Genomic DNA, 21,958 nt, shown 5'->3' with positions numbered 1-21,958 from the left:
TCAGTGACAGACCTTGTGTAACATCCTACATCGTCCAGGGGAGTAGATCTTTCAAGCCTTATATATATATTCTCATATTTACCTAACACGAGGCATTTTGAAAGCTCACTGGCTTCGGTTTCCATCGGAACTCCGAAGTTAAGCGAGTTTGCACGAGAGCAATTCTAGGATGGGTGACCCACTGAGAAGTTCTCATGTAAGTTCCCAGAAACAAAACCGTGAGGGAGTGGTTGGGGCCTAAAGCGGATAATATCGTGCTACGGCGGAGTCAAGCCCGGGATGTGGTGGGGGCCCGGGTCGAGATGTGACAATTTGGTATCAGAGCCAATCTCTGATCGAAAATGTGCCGACGAAGATGTCGGCCCCTTAAGGGGGTGGATTGTAATTTGTAACATCCCACATCGCCCATGGGAGTGGATCCTTTAAGCCTTATATGTATATTCTCATCTCTACCTAGCACAAGGCCTTTTGGGAGCTAATTGGCTTTAGGTTCCATCAGAACTCTGAAGTTAAGTTAGTTCGCGCGAGAGCAATCCTATGATGGGTGACCCACTGAGAAGTTCTCCTGTGAGTCCTCAGAAACAAAACCGTGAGGGCGTGGTCGGGGCCTAAAACGAATAATATCGTGCTACGACGGAGTCGAACTCGGGATCTGGTGAGGGCCTGGGCCAGGATGTGACACCTTGTACCATTTTTTTTCTACTAATCAAACTCAATACCCTTTATAGAATACCCTTCCTCAGTTCTTCTTCCACACTTGTGTAAATATTAGCATCTATACATATGCAACGAGTTCAAATTACATACCAATCTATGCTGATATCCATTGTTGAAACATCTAACCAAAACAAAAACATTAAATTTGAACTAGAGAGTGGCCAGAGAAAGCAGATAAGAAGCAAACTCTGGTTGCCTGGTTTTTTGGGTTCATCTTCGTCTTCAAGATTTTTATGAGAATTAATTTGCAGAAAATATAGAAAATAGTGTGGATTCAGAATGATTTCAATTTGAGTAGCAGTGGAATTTTATTGGGTGAGGGTTTAAGGATAGATAAATAGTACGTGAACAGAGAGATATCTTTTAATGTATTTATCGGTCATTTTACAAATGAGCAAACTTGTAATTAAAAATTTAATTGAAAAGTGGGTGGGGAGATAAGACACTAAAGTGGGAATAACACAACTCTAAAATTATTGTATGAATAAAAACTTTGGCGCAACAAAATACACAGTAATATAAAAGTTTTTAGAAAGTTAATTAGGAAAAAAGATAAACTTTACCATATAAGAGCGCTCTTTCCTTTATTTGATTTTCCTTCAAACTTATCTTGTGAAGTAAGGAAATGTTAATTAGTTGTTGCTCACTTGTTACCTCACCAATTCAATATATATGTATTTGGAAATACTGATAAATAAAAAAATGTATTTGGAAATAGATTGGCAGTGGCACCACACAATGTACACATGTAAAAGATGGGAGATTAATAACTACCACATGTATGACCGAAAAAAGAAAAAAGAAAGAAAAGAAAAAAACTACCACAAGTAGCTCAGTGATTGATTACGAATTATATACTCGTATTTCATATGATACATATTTAACTCGATTCTCAGCATTGATGAAACATACGATGATAACATAATGTTGAAATTTTTCTATAAGTCTTCTCAATTCCTGAAAGAATATACTACCAAATGTGCGAGAAATAATTAAAAAAATGTCTGAATATAACTATAAAAAGACTAGTCAACTATGATACGCGCCTAAAATAAATACCCTGAGCGTGTGTGGTATAGGCAGGGGTACGGGTCGAATCGAGTTGTCCCGATTGGGCCAAGACATGCAGCTTAGACCATATCTTGCATCAATGTGCGACACGTGGCCCAATTATTCAACTAGATTCCTTGCCGACTATATTGACCGACATTTTTATTTGTTGGGTTGTTCTCTAAGAGCAAGTCCACCCCTAAAGACTTTGTGCCAGCATCCAGCGTATTTATCCACTCAAGTAAACAGTAATAGACTATAGTGAACAATAATAGGCCAAAGCATCTCCATCCTTAAACAAAAAATAGGCTGGTCAATTTATTAAAATATTATTATTTTTTATTATAAAATAATAATTTTATTTGTACTTTTTGACTTTTTCTTCCCTGCATCTCCTGCAACTTCCCATCCCTTCCACACAAAAAAAAACCCGACCCTCAGAATCACTGCTCCAACCCCAAAACTCCAATCCCAGAATCCACTTTCCCAGAAAAGCTCAAAAGTTCCAATCTTAGGTGGTTGAATTGCGGGAGGCAGTCGGATTTGGAGGAAATGCACATGCAGATTTGAAGGAGCTCACGGGACGGGAAGCGGGAAGCGGGCGGAAGTCGCTTGCGGTGGTGAAGTAGCCGTCGCCGGTGGACAAGAGGGGGGTTTTGAGAGTGAGGTCGAGCTTCGCGATGTTGACGGCTCCGTGGCTCCTTGCCTCCGTGGCTCCTTGCCCTCCGACACCACGCTGGCGTCAACTAGGCGTCACTTGAGCCGGTCCCAAGGTCTGTCGATTTTAGGCCGGCCTGTGGACTGACTTGGGCTGGGTGCCAGTCGATTCCACGAGCTGGAGTGGATTGGCTGAGTCTTAGCCTGTTTTTTCCACTGGGTGCCGGCCTATCCCACCCCGGGTGGACTTGCTCTAAGATCAATTTTTTACATTTCAAAGAAATTTAAAATTATTTAGTCGTTTATGGTTATTCAGTAAAATAAAACAGACAAATCATGTTAACAATTTTAGTTCAACAGTTAAACGTTTTTTATTTGCTTATTTTTTTAAAGAATAAATTAGAAAGTAAACAATTTAGATCATTGTGCAACATAAGGAAGAGTAATATTACACTTAACGTATTTTTATATCATGTTATACCATACGCCTAATAGAGATAGGGTTCACCAAACCATGTTGGTCTACTTATAATTAGACAAATTGGATAATACTAAAGAGATCAACCAAATTTGCAAAACAAAAAATGTATCATTAATAGAAAATAAACACGTTAATCAATATTAAAATAATAATCTTATTATTAACAATCATATCATTTAATTTAAAAATTTTAATCCCTCTACCCACACGGAAAAAGTCCAATCTCAGGTCATTTTCTAATCTCTCTTTTTTCTTTTTACTTTTAAATTTTATTGGTTGTCGACCACGGACTTTTCTTGTCTTGGGTCAACGACGACCGACTTGTAGCTGGAAAATTTGTTACGCAGTTGCTTGTTCTACCATGTAAAAGCAATGGCAAACATCTGGAAGTTGTACCCAGAAATAGTCACTGGCAACCGAAAATGCATCATGTAATAGTACAAAAGTCTAAACAAACACACAAATTAATGACTCGTTTGTATGTGTTTTTAAAATAACTAAAAGAACTTTTAAATAAAATATTTTTTGATTTCAAAAGCACTAGTTATGTGCTTCTTTCAAGAAACACTTTAAATGCTTTTCAAAATTTATTTGCATTTTTACTAAGGATTGATTTCAAAAACATTTTCACAAAAAACGCTTTCAGTCATTTTAAAAACACATCCAAATAAGTAATAAAATAATACCAAAACGCCGGCCACACGCGCACCAGCCCTCTATAATAATACCACCACTTGTTGATCATCCCACCATACCAAACTTCTCTTGTACATTTTGTTCTCTGCATCCTCTTCGTCACCGCCGTTGGCGTTGTCGTCATCGTCGTTATCCTACTGATTACTACATAATTAGTCAATTACTCAATAATAAATGGCCTCTACAGTTTCAGGGACTAGTGCTCCGTCGTTAAAACGGCCTTCGGGGTCGTTTCGCCTCCGCTGCACGAGTCTCAACTCCCTCCGCCTCCGCCGCATCTTTGATATGTTCGACAAGAACAAAGACGGCTTCATCACTGTCCACGAGATCAGCCAAGCCCTAGCACTTCTCGGGTTAGACACTGAAATCTCCGACCTCCATTCCACGATAAAATCCTTCATCCAACCCTCAAACGACGGCCTCAACTTCGACGACTTCCTCTCCCTCCACCAATCCCTCTATGACACCTATTTCGACAATAATAACAACGACGAAGAGGTTGTTGCTTCCGCTGCTGAGGGAGCATCAACAGCGGCATGCGACGGAAACTCAAAGGAGAATATGTTGTCGCAAGAGGAGTCGGATCTTTCCGAGGCGTTCAAGGTGTTTGATGAGGACGGCGACGGGTACATATCGGCTAAAGAGTTGCAGACGGTGCTTGCCAAGCTTGGATTCCAGGAAGGCAATGAGATTGATAGAGTTCAGAAGATGATCACCTCCGTTGACCGCAACCATGACGGCCTCGTTGACTTGTTCGAGTTTAAGCACATGATGCGCACTACCGTACTTGTTCACTCCTGTTAATTAGAGAAATTTTTAAGTGTCTTCGAAACACGGTTTCGTATAATAAATGTATTATGATATTTAGTGTTCGTATTTCTTATATATTGAAAAATTTAAACTTAATTACATGTTCTTAATCCCCTCGACTCGATGCTTGTCATTGACATACGTGGTTCGATCATGTAATTTAGCTAGCTTCTCAAGTTTAATTTCATTTTCATGGCATTGATTAATAAGTACTCCTCTTTAATTTTTTTTTGTTAGTGATTAGTGTTGGATAGTGGCCAAATTAGTGGCCAACTTGACATTCACTTTCGGCTAGTAAATTAAACAAAGAAAAGTTTGATGGACATCATCATGAGTAAAGACACAATGATTATGTTTGTTGAAAAGAAAAGGGAAGGTCATGATGATGTTTGTAAAGGAATGATTATTCATTTACTTTGGATTTTTTATTGGTTGCTTTTGTATGGATAAAGTTTGCAACCGAATGTGGGAGGGAAGTGGGGGAGCGGCAGATGAGAGAAACCAGGGAGAGCATTCGGCTCTCCCATTTGAATATGAGCTGCTCCTTCCCACCATTTGTAAAAATCCCATTTTGTTAGTAATCATTCAATCAAAGATGTTGGTGCTACTTGTGTAGCTTTTGGGATAGAAGGATTTTGATATGTGTTTCTTCTTCTTCATTTGTTTCTTAGTTTGAGTGAGAGCTATTGATTGTATGTGGGATTTGGGTTTGAGAGTTAAAACTCTATTTGTAATCTCCTTTTGATATTAGTGGAATTTCCTCGCCATCTCGGAACTGGACGTAGGCTTACGCCGAACCAGTATAAATCCTTGTGTTTTGGATTATTTGTCTTGTCATATTTTGCCGTTGTAACTTATTGGTTTCATATTTGACGCTTCCGCACAACAAGTGGTATCAGAGCTCTGGGTTTCGACTTGGGGTTTTGTATTAGTATGTCTATGAAATCTTCGAATGACAGTGAAATATGTTTTTTTGAAAAAATTGGACAGGAGGAATGACTTTGGCATTTGGTCAATTGGAGATGCAGAGTTTGGCTGCAAAATGCGTGGCGTTGAAGAAGGATAGTAAGGGACTATGTTGCAGTCACTGAGCTCGCAGATTGAAGAATGGTTTCGGAAACAGCGTGTCCGCTACAATGTTGTTGTCGATGTTGTTGAAGTGTTGGTGTTCGACGGCTGCAGGTGTAGTGTACTGCTTTTGGTGGGTTTTCTGTTGGTCATCGTTGCACCGGAGGTGTTTGTGGGCTGTTGTCTACGAGTTGAGTGGGAAGGAGAAAAAGTAGAAGCAGTTGAAAATTGAAAAGAAAATGTTGGTTCTTTTTCTTTCGGCATTTGTTTTGGCAGAAGGACATCATGATGACAAATGATGTTGTTGGCTAGAAGAAAAGGGAAAAAGGCTAAGGCTAAGTTTTCTTTTCTTTGGCATTTTTTCAATGGTAGAGAAGTTTTTTCTTCACTCCCACTAGTTGCCTTTGGAGCAAGTTGCTGGAGACATTGACGGAGTTTGTGAGGGCCAATTTGTTGAGTTCTGCAAAGGTTTGGATAGTGAGACATCACACTATTTTGGATACACCACTTGCACTGCAGAACATTTGTGTGGGACCCTCTTGTAGAAGGCAAGTTATATGCTTTCTAACTTTGTTTGGTTTATGTACATTTGGTTGGATTTGTTTGCCACTGCTATTTGGTTTGTTGGTCTCCATCATCTGCAATTAGCTTTTTTGAAGACTCCAGTTGAGGTATGGTTTTGGATCTTTTACTGATTATTTGAATTTGAAATTTTGGTTGTCCTGTTGGTGCTCATGTGATGATGGTAAACTTGAGTGAAGGGCATATTTTTGTATGTGGTATGTGAGACCTTGTTGCCAAATTTGTAATCAGTTTTGACTTGGAGAATGTGCCATGCTATGTGAATGAGTCTATTGGTGCAGTTTAAGACCATGGTGTTTGTGAGCAGGTGGAGTTCGTTGTGTGTCCAACTTTAGTATGGTGTGCTTGATCTTTTGTTGGTGATATTGAAGAATTTCAGTTCTTTGCTTGAATCACCTTTTGTTTTGATCAAGGCACTTATGGTTTGCAAATTTGGAGAAGACGGTAGAGAAATGGTCTACTTTTGTTGGCTTTGGTACAATTTGAGTCGAGGTGGAGATCATTATGAGTACCGAAAATTTGGGAAATTTGATTTAGTTCCCGTTGTCTTTAGTTTGTACTTTGGGTGCTTATGGTGATTGTTGATTCGATTCTCTATGATGTTTTCGGAATTTGGCCAAGGTGGAGATTGTTGGATAGTGGCCAAATTAGTGGCCAACTTGACATTCACTTTCGGCTAGTAAATTAAACAAAGAAAAGTTTGGTGGACATCATCATGAGTAAAGACACAATGATTATGTTTGTTGAAAAGAAAAAGGAAGGTCATGATGATGTTTGTAAAGGAATGATTATTCCTTTACTTTGGATTTTTTATTGGTTGCTTTTGTATGGATAAAGGTTGCAACCGAATGTGGGAGGGAAGTGGGGGAGCGGCAGATGAGAGAAACCAGGGAGAGCATTCGGCTCTCCCATTTGAATATGAGCTGCTCCTTCCCACCATTTGTAATAATCCCATTTTGTTAGTAATCACTCAATCAAAGATGTTGGTCCTACTTGTGTAGCTTTTGGGAGAGAAGGATTTTGATATGTGTTTCTTCTTCTCTATTTGTTTCTTAGTTTGAGTGAGAGCTATTGATTGTATGTGGGATTTGGGTTTGAGAGTTAAAACTCTATTTGTAATCTCCTTTTGATATTAGTGGAATTTCCTCGCCATCTCGGAACTGGACGTAGGCTTACGCCGAACCAGTATAAATCCTTGTGTTTTGGATTATTTGTCTTGTCATATTTTGCCGTTGTAACTTATTGGTTTCATATTTGACGCTTCCGCACAACAATTAGAGTGTATATCCTTATTGGTATTGGCTATTGTACTCAACCTCTCATGCGTTTATTAAACTTTTCTTGTGTACATTTATGCATACATGATGAAATGTGTTAGCTTCCTTCTATGTTTGTCATTTTCTTTTAAACCTTTTATGTTTACATAATGCGACTTTTTCTTTTTAACTTTTTTATCTATATCTATAAAGGGAGAAGCCTAATTAGGTGAAACATTTCAAAATGCCAAAACAAATCCCTTTATTTTCTTCACAATCAAATCCCAAAAAAAAAAAAAAATCAGAAAATAAGGACAAACTGGTAAAAAAAACAAAAACTCATATCCCAAAGGGTAGTTTGATAAAAGCAGTTATCGAGTTGAGTTGAGACATAATCTGAAACACAGTATAACACGCTCCCACTCTTTCACAACTGTTACAACACGTTCCCACTCTTTCACAACTGCCTGTGCCAGTTTGAATCAAACTCCACTCCACCCTCTTAACCTTTGGCCAGCGTAAAACTCATTCATTTTCTTCCTCCATTAGTTCTTCAATCATCTCACGTATTCAAATATTATTTTTGTTTCCTTTTTTTTAGTTGTTTTAATTTATTTGGCATTTTTTTAGTCCACTAGATTCTTCTATTGCTACTCAATTCCGAGATTTGATCATGCTTTTTTGAATCGCAGCATAAAGAGGTGATGAGGCTTTCAACCCATTTACAAAAGATCCCAATGCCATTGGGTGTTTGAGTGGTATTTTCGTTTCTATTGTCTCTGTCTTTTTTATCATATATTCTTTTGTGTGATTATTTTGGAATATTTTCTATGTTGTCACCGGATTCAGCATAACAAGGTTTGTCACACTCAAAATTGCAGGTTAGTATTCATATGTAAACAAATAAACTCCATGTTTGTCCCTTTGCAAAGCAATATTGCATAAGTTTGGATTTATTTCCAACTCAATTTTTCATAAACGATTATTACTCATAACTGCCCCTCATATTCATCTACCAGGCTACCACACAGGAATACGAACTCATGAAGAGAACAAGGGCTTTTAATTTCTAAATCCATACTGTTGGTTTCTTAAGTTATTTATTTTGGATTTTTATTTTTTATATTTCTCACTCTTTCCCACTCCTTCATTGTTTGGCTTTGATGTTGGCATAATCAATCATAATGCTACTCTCTATGTTCTTTTATTTATTTTTTTATTGTTGTTCAATGCAGATTTTGGTTGGAACGCAAAACAAGCATGCATGGACAATCATCGATAGGTTTTGATTATGATTTAATTCTTTATTGCTTTTGGCTAATTTTGTGTTTTAAACGATTTAGTTAATTCTGTTTAGAGATATTATTTCTCTCTATTTTTTATAGCTAATTGTTTACATGTATTATTTCTCTATGTTTTATGTACTTTTGATGTTCATACTGTTCTCAAACACAACATCAGAAAAGAAATGAGCAGTTTTGCGAGGAGAAGATGGAATTGAAAGAATTGCAATGGGTAATTCCTACAGATATATCTCAAATTTTCCTCCCGATATTTCTTGAAATTTTCGATTATTGGACAAAAAGAAGCAGGCCAGTCATGGTTAGTCAATAGTGATTTTCCTTTTGGGATTGAATTGGGAAGGTGATTTTGATGTTTAACTTTTCATTCAGATTTTGGTAAGCCTTTTCTCTTTCTAAGTTACTGATTGTTTTCAATCTTTCTCTCATAGCCCAATGAAAATCCTCAAAATGTTGGTACTTCTTCACAATTCCTGGACAAGCATCAAACGTAACCAATTCCACTTCAGCAGGATCAGCTACAAAGGTAGAGTTCTCTTCCACAAAGGTAAGCATTCCCGGGAACTTGACACCAAGGCACCTATGTAGCAGGATCCATTATACTTCCCCGGTAGCCCGCGTCGCTCTCCTCTTACGAGGCCAGTCAAATCTAGGGCTCAATACATTAGCTTTCAGCTTGACAACATGATTATGCCATCTAAAACTGTGAATAATTCCCCTTCCAAAGAGTTTCCAACCCTATAAATCCCACAGCTACATTACCATCACGAGTAATGGAATGAAGAATACTTACTGGTGAGTGATACTTTCTTTAAGCGTACCCAATCACCAGCTTCTAAGCCAAAAGTGACCTGCTTAATATTCCTTAATTTTTCTTAATTTGATCTATATAGTACCTGCTTTTGTTGGAAGTTCAAATCAAATACAGTGGCCGAAAGTGGTGGAACACTTTTCAGAAAGTGTGAGCTACTAGCCGAAAGGTTATGATGTTTGTTTATTAAAAGATGGTAAACACCATCATTGATTGCATGTGTGTGTGTATTTTTGTTTATGAAAAAAAAACCACTTGTGTGGTTCCTTTTGTTTTTGCAAGTATAAGAAAGCCTTCCCGTAAGGCTCTTTGTAATTCCCAATTCTCATTTTTAGCTTGTAACCTTTAAGAGTTATAAACTCTTCTAATATTTCAAAGTATTTTGTTATCAACAAGTTTGCTACTTCTTTCCTTTCGTTTGTCCAATTTTATTGAGAATGATAGTGGGAGGTGTGATAAAGTTAAAAAACTTATCACCCACATATTTTTGGTATTGAGTTAGTAAACTTTCAATACCAACAATTGGTATCAGAGCCAGATTACTTTTCTGGCAAATGCAGTAGCTATGGCATCTAACTTAGTGCAGCTCCAAGTTCTCACATTGAAGAAAGAAAATTATGAAAGATGGTGCATCTAGTTTAAAGCATTGTTTGGATCATATGACCTATGGAAAGTTGTCAGTAATGGGTATGATGAACCCACTACTGAGCAAGAAGCTGCCTACACTGTAGATCAAAGGAATACTCTCAAGGACTTACGAAAGAAGGACAAGAAGGCGTTGTATCTTCTATATCAAGGATTAGAAGATTCAACGTTCGAGAAGGTTGCAGAAGCAACAACCAGCAAGCAAGTTTGGGACACTTTGAGCACAATTTACCAAGGAGTAGATCGAGTAAAAAGAGTTCGGCTTCAATCATTAAGAACAGATGCCTATAAATACCCGAATCCTTTCCATTTGTACCTTACGCTTTCCAAAACCCTTGAAACTTTCTTGCCACTTTGCTTTCAAAACTTTCAAAACCCTGAAAATCCCAAGCTTTCATCTCAGAAATCTTTAAGCCTTCATCAATGGCCTCTTTCATCTCCCAACTCTCCAATGAGTGCAACAAGTGCAAGGACTTCATCGATTGGAACGCCATCAAGACTTTGCGCTTCGAGAGTGACCTAAACACTACTCAACAAATCCTGGAACCACTCTTTAAAGACGCAGTGCCATCGTCCATCACCAACCTATTCAAAGAACACTGCTTGGCACATTTGTTGCAAGGATTTGATTGGTCGAAGTGGTGCCCAACAAAGCCTCAAGGAGTTTGGCCTTCGACCAACGCGAACTGGAGAGCCTGGGTCGTACAGATGGAAAAATTCTTTGGTAAAGAGTGGGAGGCTCTCAGCATCCACGACGCCATTAAGCTTTCAACCATGAAGATTACCATGGATAAAGAACTCTTTATGGCAGCTCTAAGCCTCTGGTGCTCGGCCACCAACACCATGGTCATTTCGTTCAGTCCTATCACCCCCACCATCCTCGACATCTCGGCTATCCTCGGGACTTCTCCTTCCGGCATTCCAATAGACGCTGCCTTTATTGGATGCCTATCAAACCTCGACCTCAAGGTACTATTCGACGAATGGGTCATCGAGACATTGAGCCAAGAAGGTCAAGAACCTTCAAAAAAAGAAGTTCAGAAGTTGCATAAGAATTTTCTTAACTACAACACCCTCATCCTCCATTTTGTTGGCCGAGGGGAGACGAGTCTACAGAGGGATGAACATGAGGCCTTCCTATTTTATTGGTACAACAAGTTTATCTGTTGTACCAAGTTGAATAAGTGTTTGGTCAAAAATATGTCAGTGGCGGAAGCCTTGGCTAGTGATCACTCTTTGGCGCTCAGTCCGGCTATCCTTGCCAACCTTCTGCGCTGCCTGGCTGAAACGACCGTCAATAAGATTGACCTGTACCAAAATGGACCTCTTTGGGTATTCCAACTCTGGCTGCAGGTTTATTTCTCCACACTTCAGCTAGAAATCCCCAACCTCCAGTCTACTGTAGCACTCGACTTTTAGTTGGCTCATTGACCAGTGCCTCATCACCGAGCTGAAGAAGTCTTCAAACACTTCTTCTGCCTAGACATCCTTTCCGACGATGAATTTTTGATATGTCGTTGTCAGGAATACCCCCACTCCATCTGACTTCCCACATCAACCTGGAATGAAAGTGAAGATGCTGGTTTTCGTCAAAACTAGGGGTCGTTCGTGTTAACTTGCGACCTTCCCCTCGGTTGCAATGCTCACCGAGCAAGTTGGGAAGTCTACCACCCCCACTTTGCTGCCCAACAGCTTGGCTACCTCCAAGGTTGCCCGGTGCCTTTACTTTCTTCCCGTTCCTTTCTAAGCCGATGACGCCTCTCTGGTTTCTCAGAAATGGAGTGCAGAGACACCGAAAATGAGTTTCAGGAACGGTGCAAGAAATTCCTCTTTCGACCAACTGTTCCTGAATCTCTAGGCAACGACAACTTCGGTGACTGGTGGGAAGAATATACCCACGACTTTTTTAGCGCTTTGGTCGAAAACGTAGTCAACAAGATTTTTGGTGACCGACCCAAAAAAAACTTATGCCCCTCAATCCAAAGAGACGCCTCAGTGTATACGACTATCTCTACTTTTATTCTTCAAACACTTAATCGATTTTACTAATTAGATTTCACTTTCTCAAGCGGTTGGGTATCAAAACAGGCATACGTGGTCGCCCCGGCTGTGGCCAAGAAAAAATTGGCCCCTTCCTCCAAGAAACCTAAAATCACCGCGCAAAATACACCGAGCAAACGGCCTCGCTAGGACACCAAGACGGTAGGTGAAGCCCCTTGCCCCATAAAACGCGTCAAGAAATTGGCGAAGAAATGAGCACGGGAAATTCACGTCATCTCCAGCCATACCATCGGAGCGACCGCTCATAGTGTCTCTATTCTGCTCTTATTGTCTAAGCCTCAGTGGAGAAACGACCATCTTCAACCAGCCCGACATCCCAAGCTCACTTGGTCCCTGAGGTCCCCGAGGTCGTGGTCGAACCAGTTGCTGTACCGCTGGTCGAAACGTGTTAACAACTCTTTTGTTTCAGGATGACGAGAGTGACGAGATTTTGCCGACGAGTCGCTCTCGACCAACCAAAACTCTATTCTTTGATCTTTCCCTGTGGTTGAGGTGACCGACTAGGTCGATCATCTTATCACTGATCGTGGAAAAAGGCCTATCATTGAACCTGAAGCGACGTCAGAAACTCCAATTCACCCACATGACCAAGACCTTAGTATCCCCTTTCAAGAAGCTAATTCGGCTTTTGTAAGGCTCGATTACTTTCACTTGTCAATTTTGTTATAACGAGTCTGAATCGAGAAAAATATTAAATGTCAGGTGCCCAATTATTCATTTCACCAAAAATTCTATGCGTCAAAGGGTGTTATCTATATTTCATGGCCACCTCAGTGGCCGTCGAATGTAAATAACCTTCATCGGCTGTGTGAATTAAGAAGCAGTCTAAAACACTGGGCTCGGCCATTAAGCTCTCTAGGTTCGAGCAATGAACCAGGAGACATGGCCGAAGTCTCATCTCGGCAGGTCTAAAATAAATTATCTCTGCTACATTCTTTTACAATTTTCCTTTCGCCTAAATTCATTTCGTGTGTAGCCTTCATGGGAAGTCGAGTTCGATGCTCTCCTATCGAGTACTTCAGAAGTGGCTGGCCCTTCGGCAGCTACAACCAGGCCTTCCGTATCAACAGCCAAATCAACTGTTCTTGTTCGGTTGCAAGAACTCTTTTCTCTTTCAGTTTCACAACTTCTCGAACGCCAGGTCCTTAATTCAGTGGGTGCATGTCTGAACAACCTCGCAGCTGATGGTCAATTAAGCATTGAGGCTATTACTCAAGTGTCTTCTACCTTGGAATGAGCCCGAGAATATTTTGGAATTTTCGAGAAAGCTCTTCGGGTTGAAGACGACTTGAAAGCTGCAACAGCCGTTCGAGACGCTCTTCGTCCACAAGTCGAAGTTTTAAAGGTGAAAAAAGAGACCCTAGCCGACCTTGACCGTCAAATTACCGAACTCCAAAATCGAAGGTCAGCAATTGCTTTTGAGCTTGCAAAAGATTTTGAGTTGAGTGAAAAATCCTGCTTAATCGACTTCGCGGCTAGCGTGAAGCGGGTCGAGCAGCTGAAGATGGACAAGAGGAATCGGCAAGCTGAGGTCACGATGGGCGAGGTGCGGTGGTTGGAGTTGAAGGTCGTTCTTGAATCTCTCATACCTTCATCACCCTAGAATTATTTGATTGTAACTGATCGCCTAACTCCATTTGTACACCTTTTTGCGAGCTTAATGAAATGAACTTTTATTCCTGTATCTCCCATGTGACTGGATCATATTTTTTTTAAAATCTCTCGTTGATTGGCAACTTGTGAACTTTACCAGTTTGATCCCTAAGATGGTATGCTCCCTTACCAAGAACCTTATGAATAACGAATGGCTATTCCCAATTCGATGACCACTTGCCGAACCTAGGGTCTTTAATTCCTACGGGTAGTACGGTTTGCCAAACCAACTCTCATTCGCCGAACATTTTTTGCCTGACTCGTTGATTATAAGCTCGCTTGACGATATTTTTTTGTGCCATTAATAAGTTATAAGCATCAAGCCGAGCTTATTTTAAATCTTCTAACTCTTGTCTTATGGCCCGACTGTACTCGACGCTGAATAAACTACTTTGTTCAATTACTCGCAACAAGTTTATACTTATCTCGACTGGCAACATTGTGTCGTGTCCATAAGTCAACGCGTATGGAGTCGTTCCAGTGGTTGTCTGTAGAAAAGTTTGATAAGCCCATAACGCTTCGTTTATCTTTAAAAGCCACATACCCGGCCTTTCTTTTATCATTTTTCGAGAATACCGATTAGGACCTTATTACTTGCTTCGGCCTGTCCATTCACCTATGGATAATACGGCGTAGATTGCTCGAGTCGAATCTTTAGATCTGCCGAATATTCCTTAAACTTGTAGGATGTAAAGATCGTACCATTATCTGTTATGATTGTTTCTGGCACTCCGAATCTAGTTACAATGTTTTCTTCAACGAAATTACAAACTTCTTTAGACGGTAGCTCGGCGTATGACTTGCCTTCGACCCATTTGGTGAAGTAGTAAATTGCAACGAGTATCCGCGCATGTTTGGCTGCACCAGAAGATGGTGTGATTTTACCGATAACATCCATGACCCATCCTCGTAATGACCATAGTTTGGTGATCGAATGTAATGATTATGCTGTACTCTCTGTATAGGCCCATGGATTTGACACTGTACACAACCCATTGCGTACTCAATACAATCCTTTAAAATACTCGGCCAGAAATAGCCTTGCCGCCGAAGCAGCCAACGTATTTTTCATCCAGATTGATAGGCTCCGCAAATTTCCTTCGTGTACTTCTATCATGGCTTGAGCAGCTTCCTGCGGGCTGAGACACATCAACAGTAACCCATCCTCACTTTTTCAATACAACTCATTCTGGTATAATACGTAGTTTGTGGCATGAACCCTTGTCCGTCGATCGTATTTTTTGTTGGGGTTATCAATATATCGCATAATCGTCATTCTCCAATCGTCTGGTAATGCCTCGACAGCACAAACCTCAATAATGTCCTTCCGTTCTAACAACGAAGGCAAGGACATGACCCGTGTACAGATCACGCAATCACGTTGAAGAACTTGCTGATTAATCAAGGCCGAATATGCTTGTCGTGACACAGGTATTTCTCGGCCTAATTTGCCCTCCATAAGTTGTGCATCGGAGGCTATTTAAGCTAATTCGTTGGCATCAGTGTTATGAACTCGTGAAATGTGTTTGAAAGTAACGTCATCGAAAGATTCGGCCAAATAGCTGGCAAAGATGTGGTAAGGTCCCATAGTACAACTCATGCAACGAAAAGTCTCATTGAGTTGATTAATGACATGTTCGGAGTCCCCAAGAACAAGGACACGAGTTGCCTGCAAATCGTGTAGCACACCAAGGTCGATAATAATGGCTTCGTATTCAGCCTAATTATTCATACAATCGAAATCGAGCTTGAGAGAAAAATACCAACGATTATGAGTGGGGGATTGAAAAACGATCCCAATGCCAGTCGAGACTGAAGTACTGGAACCATCAAAGTACATTGTCCAGTAATTATCACAGGTTTCCACCATGCCAATGTCAACGTCACGGCCAAAGCTTGACATTTGACAGCTTTCTGAGGCACGTATTGCAAGCTGAACACAGAGAGGGCCATCATCCACTTGCCGATTCAGCCCTTTACGATCGGCCAAGTGAGCATGTAACAAATGACATCATTTTGGGCAATGACCTGAGTGACTGACGGGAGCATGTAATGTCTGAGTTTTGACGCAGCGAAAAAATAGGGCTAGACAAAGCTTCTCGACAGCGGAGTAATTAATCTCTGGTGGGTTGAGATTTCGGCTAAGGTAAAAAATGGCATGTTCTCGCCCAACGTCATTGTCTTGTGCAAGAAGGCATCCGATGGATTCTTCGATCGTTGAGATATATAGCTTAAAGGTCGGCCTCGTCGAGGTGGGATGAGGGCGGGTGGAGTTGTAAAGGAGACCTTAATATGCGTAAATGCCTATTGATGCTCTGCACACCATTCGAAGGTGTCAGAGTCCTTAAGTTTCAAAAGTGTGGAGAAGGCTTCATTTTCCCGATCGAATTAGCAATAAATGGACAGAGAAAGTTGATCTTACCGAGCAACAATTGTAATTGTTTCTTAGTCGTCGGGGGTGGAGCATTAATGATTGTGCGAGCCTTGTTGTCGTCCACCTCAATACCACAATGATGCACGAGGAAGCCTAAAAAATTACCAGCTGATACGTTAAAAGCACATTTGGCGGGATTCATCTTAAGACTGTGCCGGCGCATGCACAGGAACTCTTGATGGAGGTCATCCAAATGTGTCTGCCGACGTGCTGATTTGATTACCACATCGTCGATATAAACTTTGACGATGGTACCAATTAAGTCATGGAAAATAATGTTCATAGCTCAGTATGTGGCACCGGTATTTTTGAGGCCGAAAGGCATGACGACCCATTCGTATGTGTCGAGTGCCCCAGGGCAACGAAAAACGATTTTATGGATATCAGCTTCGGCGATGAAAATCTGGTTATAACTAGCATGCCCATCCATAAAGGATAAAATCTCATGGTGCGCTGTGGCGTCAATTAACAAATCAGAGATCGGCATCGGGTATTCATCTTTGGGTGTTACCAAGTTCAGATTACGAAAATCGATACAGATGCGTATAGCACCATTTTTCTTTAGCACCGAGACGATATTGGCCAGCCACTCGATGTATTGAGCGGTCCGAATAAACCCTACTTTTAAAAGTTGAACTAGTTTGTCTTTTATGCCGAGTTGTACTTCGGTCGAAAATCGACGAGGGGGCTGGCGGAAAGGTTTATAACTAGCTTTGATGTGTAATTCATGTTCAACAAGGGTCCGATCAAGGCCTGGGCATCTCATGATAACTCCAAGCAAAACAATCTTTAAACTCGTTGAGTAATTTACAAAGTTCAATTTTCATGGAATAGGGTAACAATGCACTAAAAAATAATGGTCGAGGGTCTTAGGTAGTTCCAACATTTATTTCTTCTAAGGGGTCCTTAACTTAAGGTCGACTGTCCTCGAGTTCAACCGGTGCGGCCTGAACTTTATTTAACGATAGTACTAGGCCGTTATCTTCCTCGGCAAAAAATTCTATTAAGTTGATGCCCGAACGTGGATGCTTGGAAATAGCATACCAATGAGCCAGCAGTCGTTCCATCGTGGATGAAACTGCGGCCCGTCATCGTTCTCTTGTGGCATCAGTCATTAGTGTAGGTAATTAAGTCGGCCAAGTCGAGTTTTGCCAAATCCTGGTGTACAGTCTCGGTGCTTACTTCAAGGGCTTTCTGAACTGAGATCCGAGTCGAGCGTTCATCTTCATTAAAACCCTGCAGGGTAATGTAGCCGACATGATCGTCATAATAGCGGGCATGAATCATGTTGGTTTCGAATGGTTGATTATCGGCTGGGTGGACCACAACCGATTTGATGTCCCAAAAAATGAGAACTTGGTATAAGGAAGAGGGAATGCAATTCGTTTGATGAATCCAATCCCAATAGAGCAAAGCATTATATTCGATCTTAGAGTCGACGATAAAAAATGTGGTCATGTGATTGCGACCTGCAATGTTTACCTCTAAAGGGAGCACTCCTTTGGTTTGAGACTTATCACCGACGAAACTGCTCATGATTATCCCTGATAGGATGAGTTCGTCGTTGGATCGTTATAATGCTTTCATGACAGATACGGGCATGATATTAACCGTCGCCCCGCAATCGATGAAAATTTTAGAGATTAGGTAACCTTCAATGTGGGCCGTGACATACAACAGCTTTAAATGTTGAAGATTAGCCAAGGATGAGCGAGGAAACAATATGGCCAGGGCTGTTTTAAGTTGGTCGTCATTGTTTGCTTGCTCATCTTCGGTAGTGGTGACGAAATCAACTTCTGTTGCTTCCTCGGTCATAACATCACCATTCAAGAAATTTAGTTGGTGTGTAGTTGGCTGGAATTCAGCAGGTAGAACATGGACCATGCTGATTTCCATGTTCTCAATGACTGAAGGACCCATTAGATCCTGGTCGTCGTCTTCCGGGTTATCGATGACTGCAGCATCGTTCGTTAGAACATCTTCGGCATGATTATCGTGTGTCTCACCACGTACTTACTCTTGTGCCAAGTAACCCGACCTTCCTTCCTTGTGACTGTTGTTTTTAAACCCATTCGTTTCTGGTGTCTAAGTTTGCCGCTGTAGTGTTTTACGAGCTGGTTCCTCATAGGTGATTCGGGCGTCTCTTGTGTCTAGCTAGGCGTCCAACTGTGCCACCCGATCTTTTTTATAGGCCGTTAAACCGAAGAGAGATACGGTAAAAAAGACTTCGAAGTGGTGTCGTAAATATTGAAGGTCTTCAAGAGAAAAATGAAGCTCGGCCATATCAATGTTCGTGTATTGGTCGACCTCGAAGCCAAGGACCCGAGCTTCTCGTATGTGTTGGAACTTGGCTTTCATTGCTGGATCGGTGGTTTTCTGGATGATCTGTTCAGCATCAGGGCAGGTTAGTGCCAAGTCGAGGGCTTCTTGACATGCCTTAGGCAGGCCGTACAAGTCATTAGCAGAATGTTCCTTATGAAATTTGTGCATGTACTCCAAGGATTCGAGAGGAATGGAGGGTGGAGGTTCCGCCAAATCTTTATTAATGGCTCTTGTGACGGTAATTGGGGAGGTTTGCTTTCGGCTTCTTTTTTGAAACACTCAAAATGAGCTTTCATCTCTCTAGGCCGAAGAAGAAGTTTGATGCGTTTCTCAGACTCTTCAATGGTGGTTTCAAAATCGAGATCAACTGCCTTTTTCTCTTGAAGTAATTCGGCTGCCATTTAGTGGTCAAAATAACATGTGCTTCCTGTCGTCGAGCCATGCAATCTATCTACTGGCGTCTGCGTTTTTAAGATTTGGATAGTGCAGTATATATACCAGTAGTAGAGTTGTACCTGTACCAACGTTGGTCGCGTGGCACAAGCGACTTGAAGGTTTTTTGATTCACTGATGAACTCGAGCTGCTAGAATTACGCGAGTAATAATCCTCGTTATAAAACGGCTCGTCGAAATCAAAATGCCGTCTGGCCAAGGTAGGGACATCTATCTGTTCCTGAGGGCCGAACTTATCGAACACTTTCTGGCACTGGCCTCCGCTAAGTTTTTTCGGCGGTGTCGTCACGGACTTGGATAGTTGTCGTGGTGTCGATCTCTGTTTTGGTTCGGTTAATACGACGCATGCCCTACAATTGCTGCATAAAACCATCGACCTGTCAATGCCTTTTGCACTGGAATCTGACATAGATTTGCCCACAGCCGGTCCCGAAAACTTAATGGGTGGCTCATTGGAAAATAGGTCAATCTTGAGTTGCGGTCGGGAATTTTTCTTTGGGACATGTTGTACTGGGACAAACTCGGCCTTCCATTTCCCTTTGCTCTTGGGTAAATGGGCATCTACCATGCCAATTGTTGTCGAAGGGAATGGATCAACGTCGACTACCATTCGTTTTTCGGGAAACTTTAGCTTGCCCCTGTCAATCCAACTTTGAATATCATCACGGAATATGACACAGTTGTTTGTGGTATTCTTTGTCGAGTTATGGTACTTGCAATACGTCTTCCCCTTATGCTCTTCGGCCTTGGGAATGTTATGTCCTAGCCGAAGTTTGATAATCTTTGCTAACAACAATTGGTCAAAAATTACCTCGGCCTTTGTGATATCAAAAGTGTAAACTTTCGATGGCGTCCCTGGAATTAATTTGAGCGAGTTTTGGCATCCCTGGATTTAATTTGAGTCAATGCCTTGCAAACATATGGTTTATCTATTACTGTCTCGGTCGCGTCCACACTGACGTATTGGGAATCTTCGCCTTCGGCTGATGCGTAGTTGATCGTAAGAGTTTTGTAAATCGTTCCTCGGGATGGGGACTTTGAGATCTTTTCTTCTCGGAGCAAATAATCATATTGCTCGACATGTTGGGTTAATTCATACATATCCCGAAAGTTTGCCCCCAGGAATTTCTTTTTGTACTCCACGTCGAGCCTATTCAGAGCAAGCTTAACAAATTCGACTTCGGGAAGAGGTACTTGGCACCAATTCTTGTCCGATTTAAACCTTGTAAGATAGTCCATTGGTGACTCATCAGATGCTTAAGCCATCCTAGCCAATGAAGAAACTGACATTTTCATCCCCGTTCGATAGAACTGTTCGTGAAACTTCTCGACCAACTCCTCCTAACTTTGGATAGAATTAGGTGGGAGGTTGATATACCATGCGAATACTGAGCCTGTCAACAAAAGGTTGAACAACCGTAGTTTATGGAAATCATTATTGACATCTCCGCATTGCGCAGTGAAACGGGCCACATATTTTAACGAGGATAAGGACGACTCTCCAACAAAAAGGCTAAAATCTGGAATCTTGAAACCTTTAGGATATTCAAACTTTTCCACATAAGTTGGATATGGATGGATGAATTTCGGGAATTTCGACCCCTTTTTAATGACCGAATCGATTATCTGTTGGACCTTGGTCATATCGACGGATGTTGCTTCCATTCTCTGGTTGGATCCATCTGACCTACTACTTGATCCTCCCGTTTTTTCTAAGTCAATCGTTTTGGGCCGAGTAGACACTACTTCGGCCTGTAACGGATTACTTTTAAGTGGAAGTTGCCGAGCCTGATCAGCAAGTCCTCATTTGAATACTTTGCTAATTAATAATTCGAGCAATTTGGTGTGGTCTCACCATTACTTCGTATTACCTCGAGCAAATTGTTCATTTTTTGAACAACTGTCTGTTCAACTTGTCAAGATTGCTCATCAAGTTGCCTTCGAAGAAACAACCTAGTTGGAGGCTCAGAGCCTTCACCACCGTCTTCGTCGCAGTCTTCCACTATTCCTTCAATGAAAACGCCTGCGGTTCGATTGGTTACTTCTATGTTTCGAGGTTGGGTACCGATGCAAACTTCCTTTTATCGGTGTGTCACACTTGCAGCCTCAGGGGTCACAGCAACGAGATAATTTCATGCATGTGACACTTCTTGTCCAGAACTCTAAACTGGCAGATCGGTCGCTGATTTTCCCATGGTTGTTTTCTTTTTGACTTATCGTGTCTCGATGGTCATGAACTTCGTAGTTTTAGCACTGGGTCCCACTGGATGTGCCAAAATGTTGACCCTAAAAACTACCAAGCCTACGTGGTGCACATGCCGAGTAATTAATAAGCTAACTACGTCCTTCGTTTGTGTGCGAGGCGTGCCAACTCGACGACCGAGCTCGGCCGGTGAGTAAAATTTGTTGATGTCGCGTTGGGTGCGCTGCTGACTTCTGAATCTCACGATTGCGACCGAGGAAAGAACACGTCTCGACCTCCGGGTTCTAGAGCCTGAAGACAAGGCTACTAGTTCTGCGAAGTTCACAAATTGTAGGCGTCGGATTCCGTCACAGTGATTATATTCATAAGAGTATAAGCACGCCAAATCGACACCAGAGTATAAGGACACATATACTCAAAACAGATATATGTTTTGATGGTAAACGTGGTTCGGCCATCAGAATGCGAAACTCTAAAGCCTACATGTGAATATCCAATCATAAAACAACTCGGCGTTCAACGTGCTAAGCCCTAGTAAACTGTAACACCTCACTTTGCCGAGAAGGCTAACGAGATGACCTCTACCAATAAGGATCCGAAAATCCTTCTCTACCGAAACTTAGATAGATAACCAGTCAACTTTGACGCAGTGCTGTTTATCCAAATTGAAGGTGCTTCGTGATCGGCTGATTCTACAGCAACAGTGCTGTTTATCCAAACTGAAGATGCACGTCGGTTGCCTTCACAGTGTTGTTTAT

The 21,958-nt window shown here is 41.3% G+C and overlaps 1 protein-coding gene and 1 long non-coding RNA gene across 2 annotated transcripts; both read left to right on the top strand.

The window, feature by feature from the left end:
- The first annotated feature begins 3,637 nt into the window (after positions 1–3,637).
- Positions 3,638–4,507, top strand: LOC126617917 (calcium-binding protein CML42-like). The gene has a single exon (XM_050285999.1). The coding sequence runs from the start codon at positions 3,776–3,778 to the stop codon at positions 4,403–4,405; it is 630 nt and encodes a 209-aa protein (XP_050141956.1). The 5' UTR covers positions 3,638–3,775; the 3' UTR covers positions 4,406–4,507.
- Positions 4,508–8,081: 3,574 nt separating this feature from the next.
- LOC126617922 (uncharacterized) lies at positions 8,082–9,455 on the top strand. The gene is made up of 3 exons (XR_007621585.1): positions 8,082–8,198; positions 8,337–8,961; positions 9,050–9,455. It is a non-coding gene; the product is annotated as an uncharacterized LOC126617922 (long non-coding RNA).
- Positions 9,456–21,958: the final 12,503 nt, after the last annotated feature.

Source organism: Malus sylvestris, chromosome 4, assembly GCF_916048215.2.
Source record: "Malus sylvestris chromosome 4, drMalSylv7.2, whole genome shotgun sequence".
NCBI lineage: Eukaryota > Viridiplantae > Streptophyta > Magnoliopsida > Rosales > Rosaceae > Malus > Malus sylvestris.
The sequence above is the reverse complement of the archived record's forward strand: the minus strand, read 5'-3'. Positions and strand labels throughout refer to the sequence as shown.

Coding starts and splice junctions, on each gene's coding strand:
- LOC126617917 (XM_050285999.1), top strand. CDS start 3,776: ATGGCCTCTACAGTTTCAGGGACTAGTGCTCCGTCGTTAAAACGGCCT.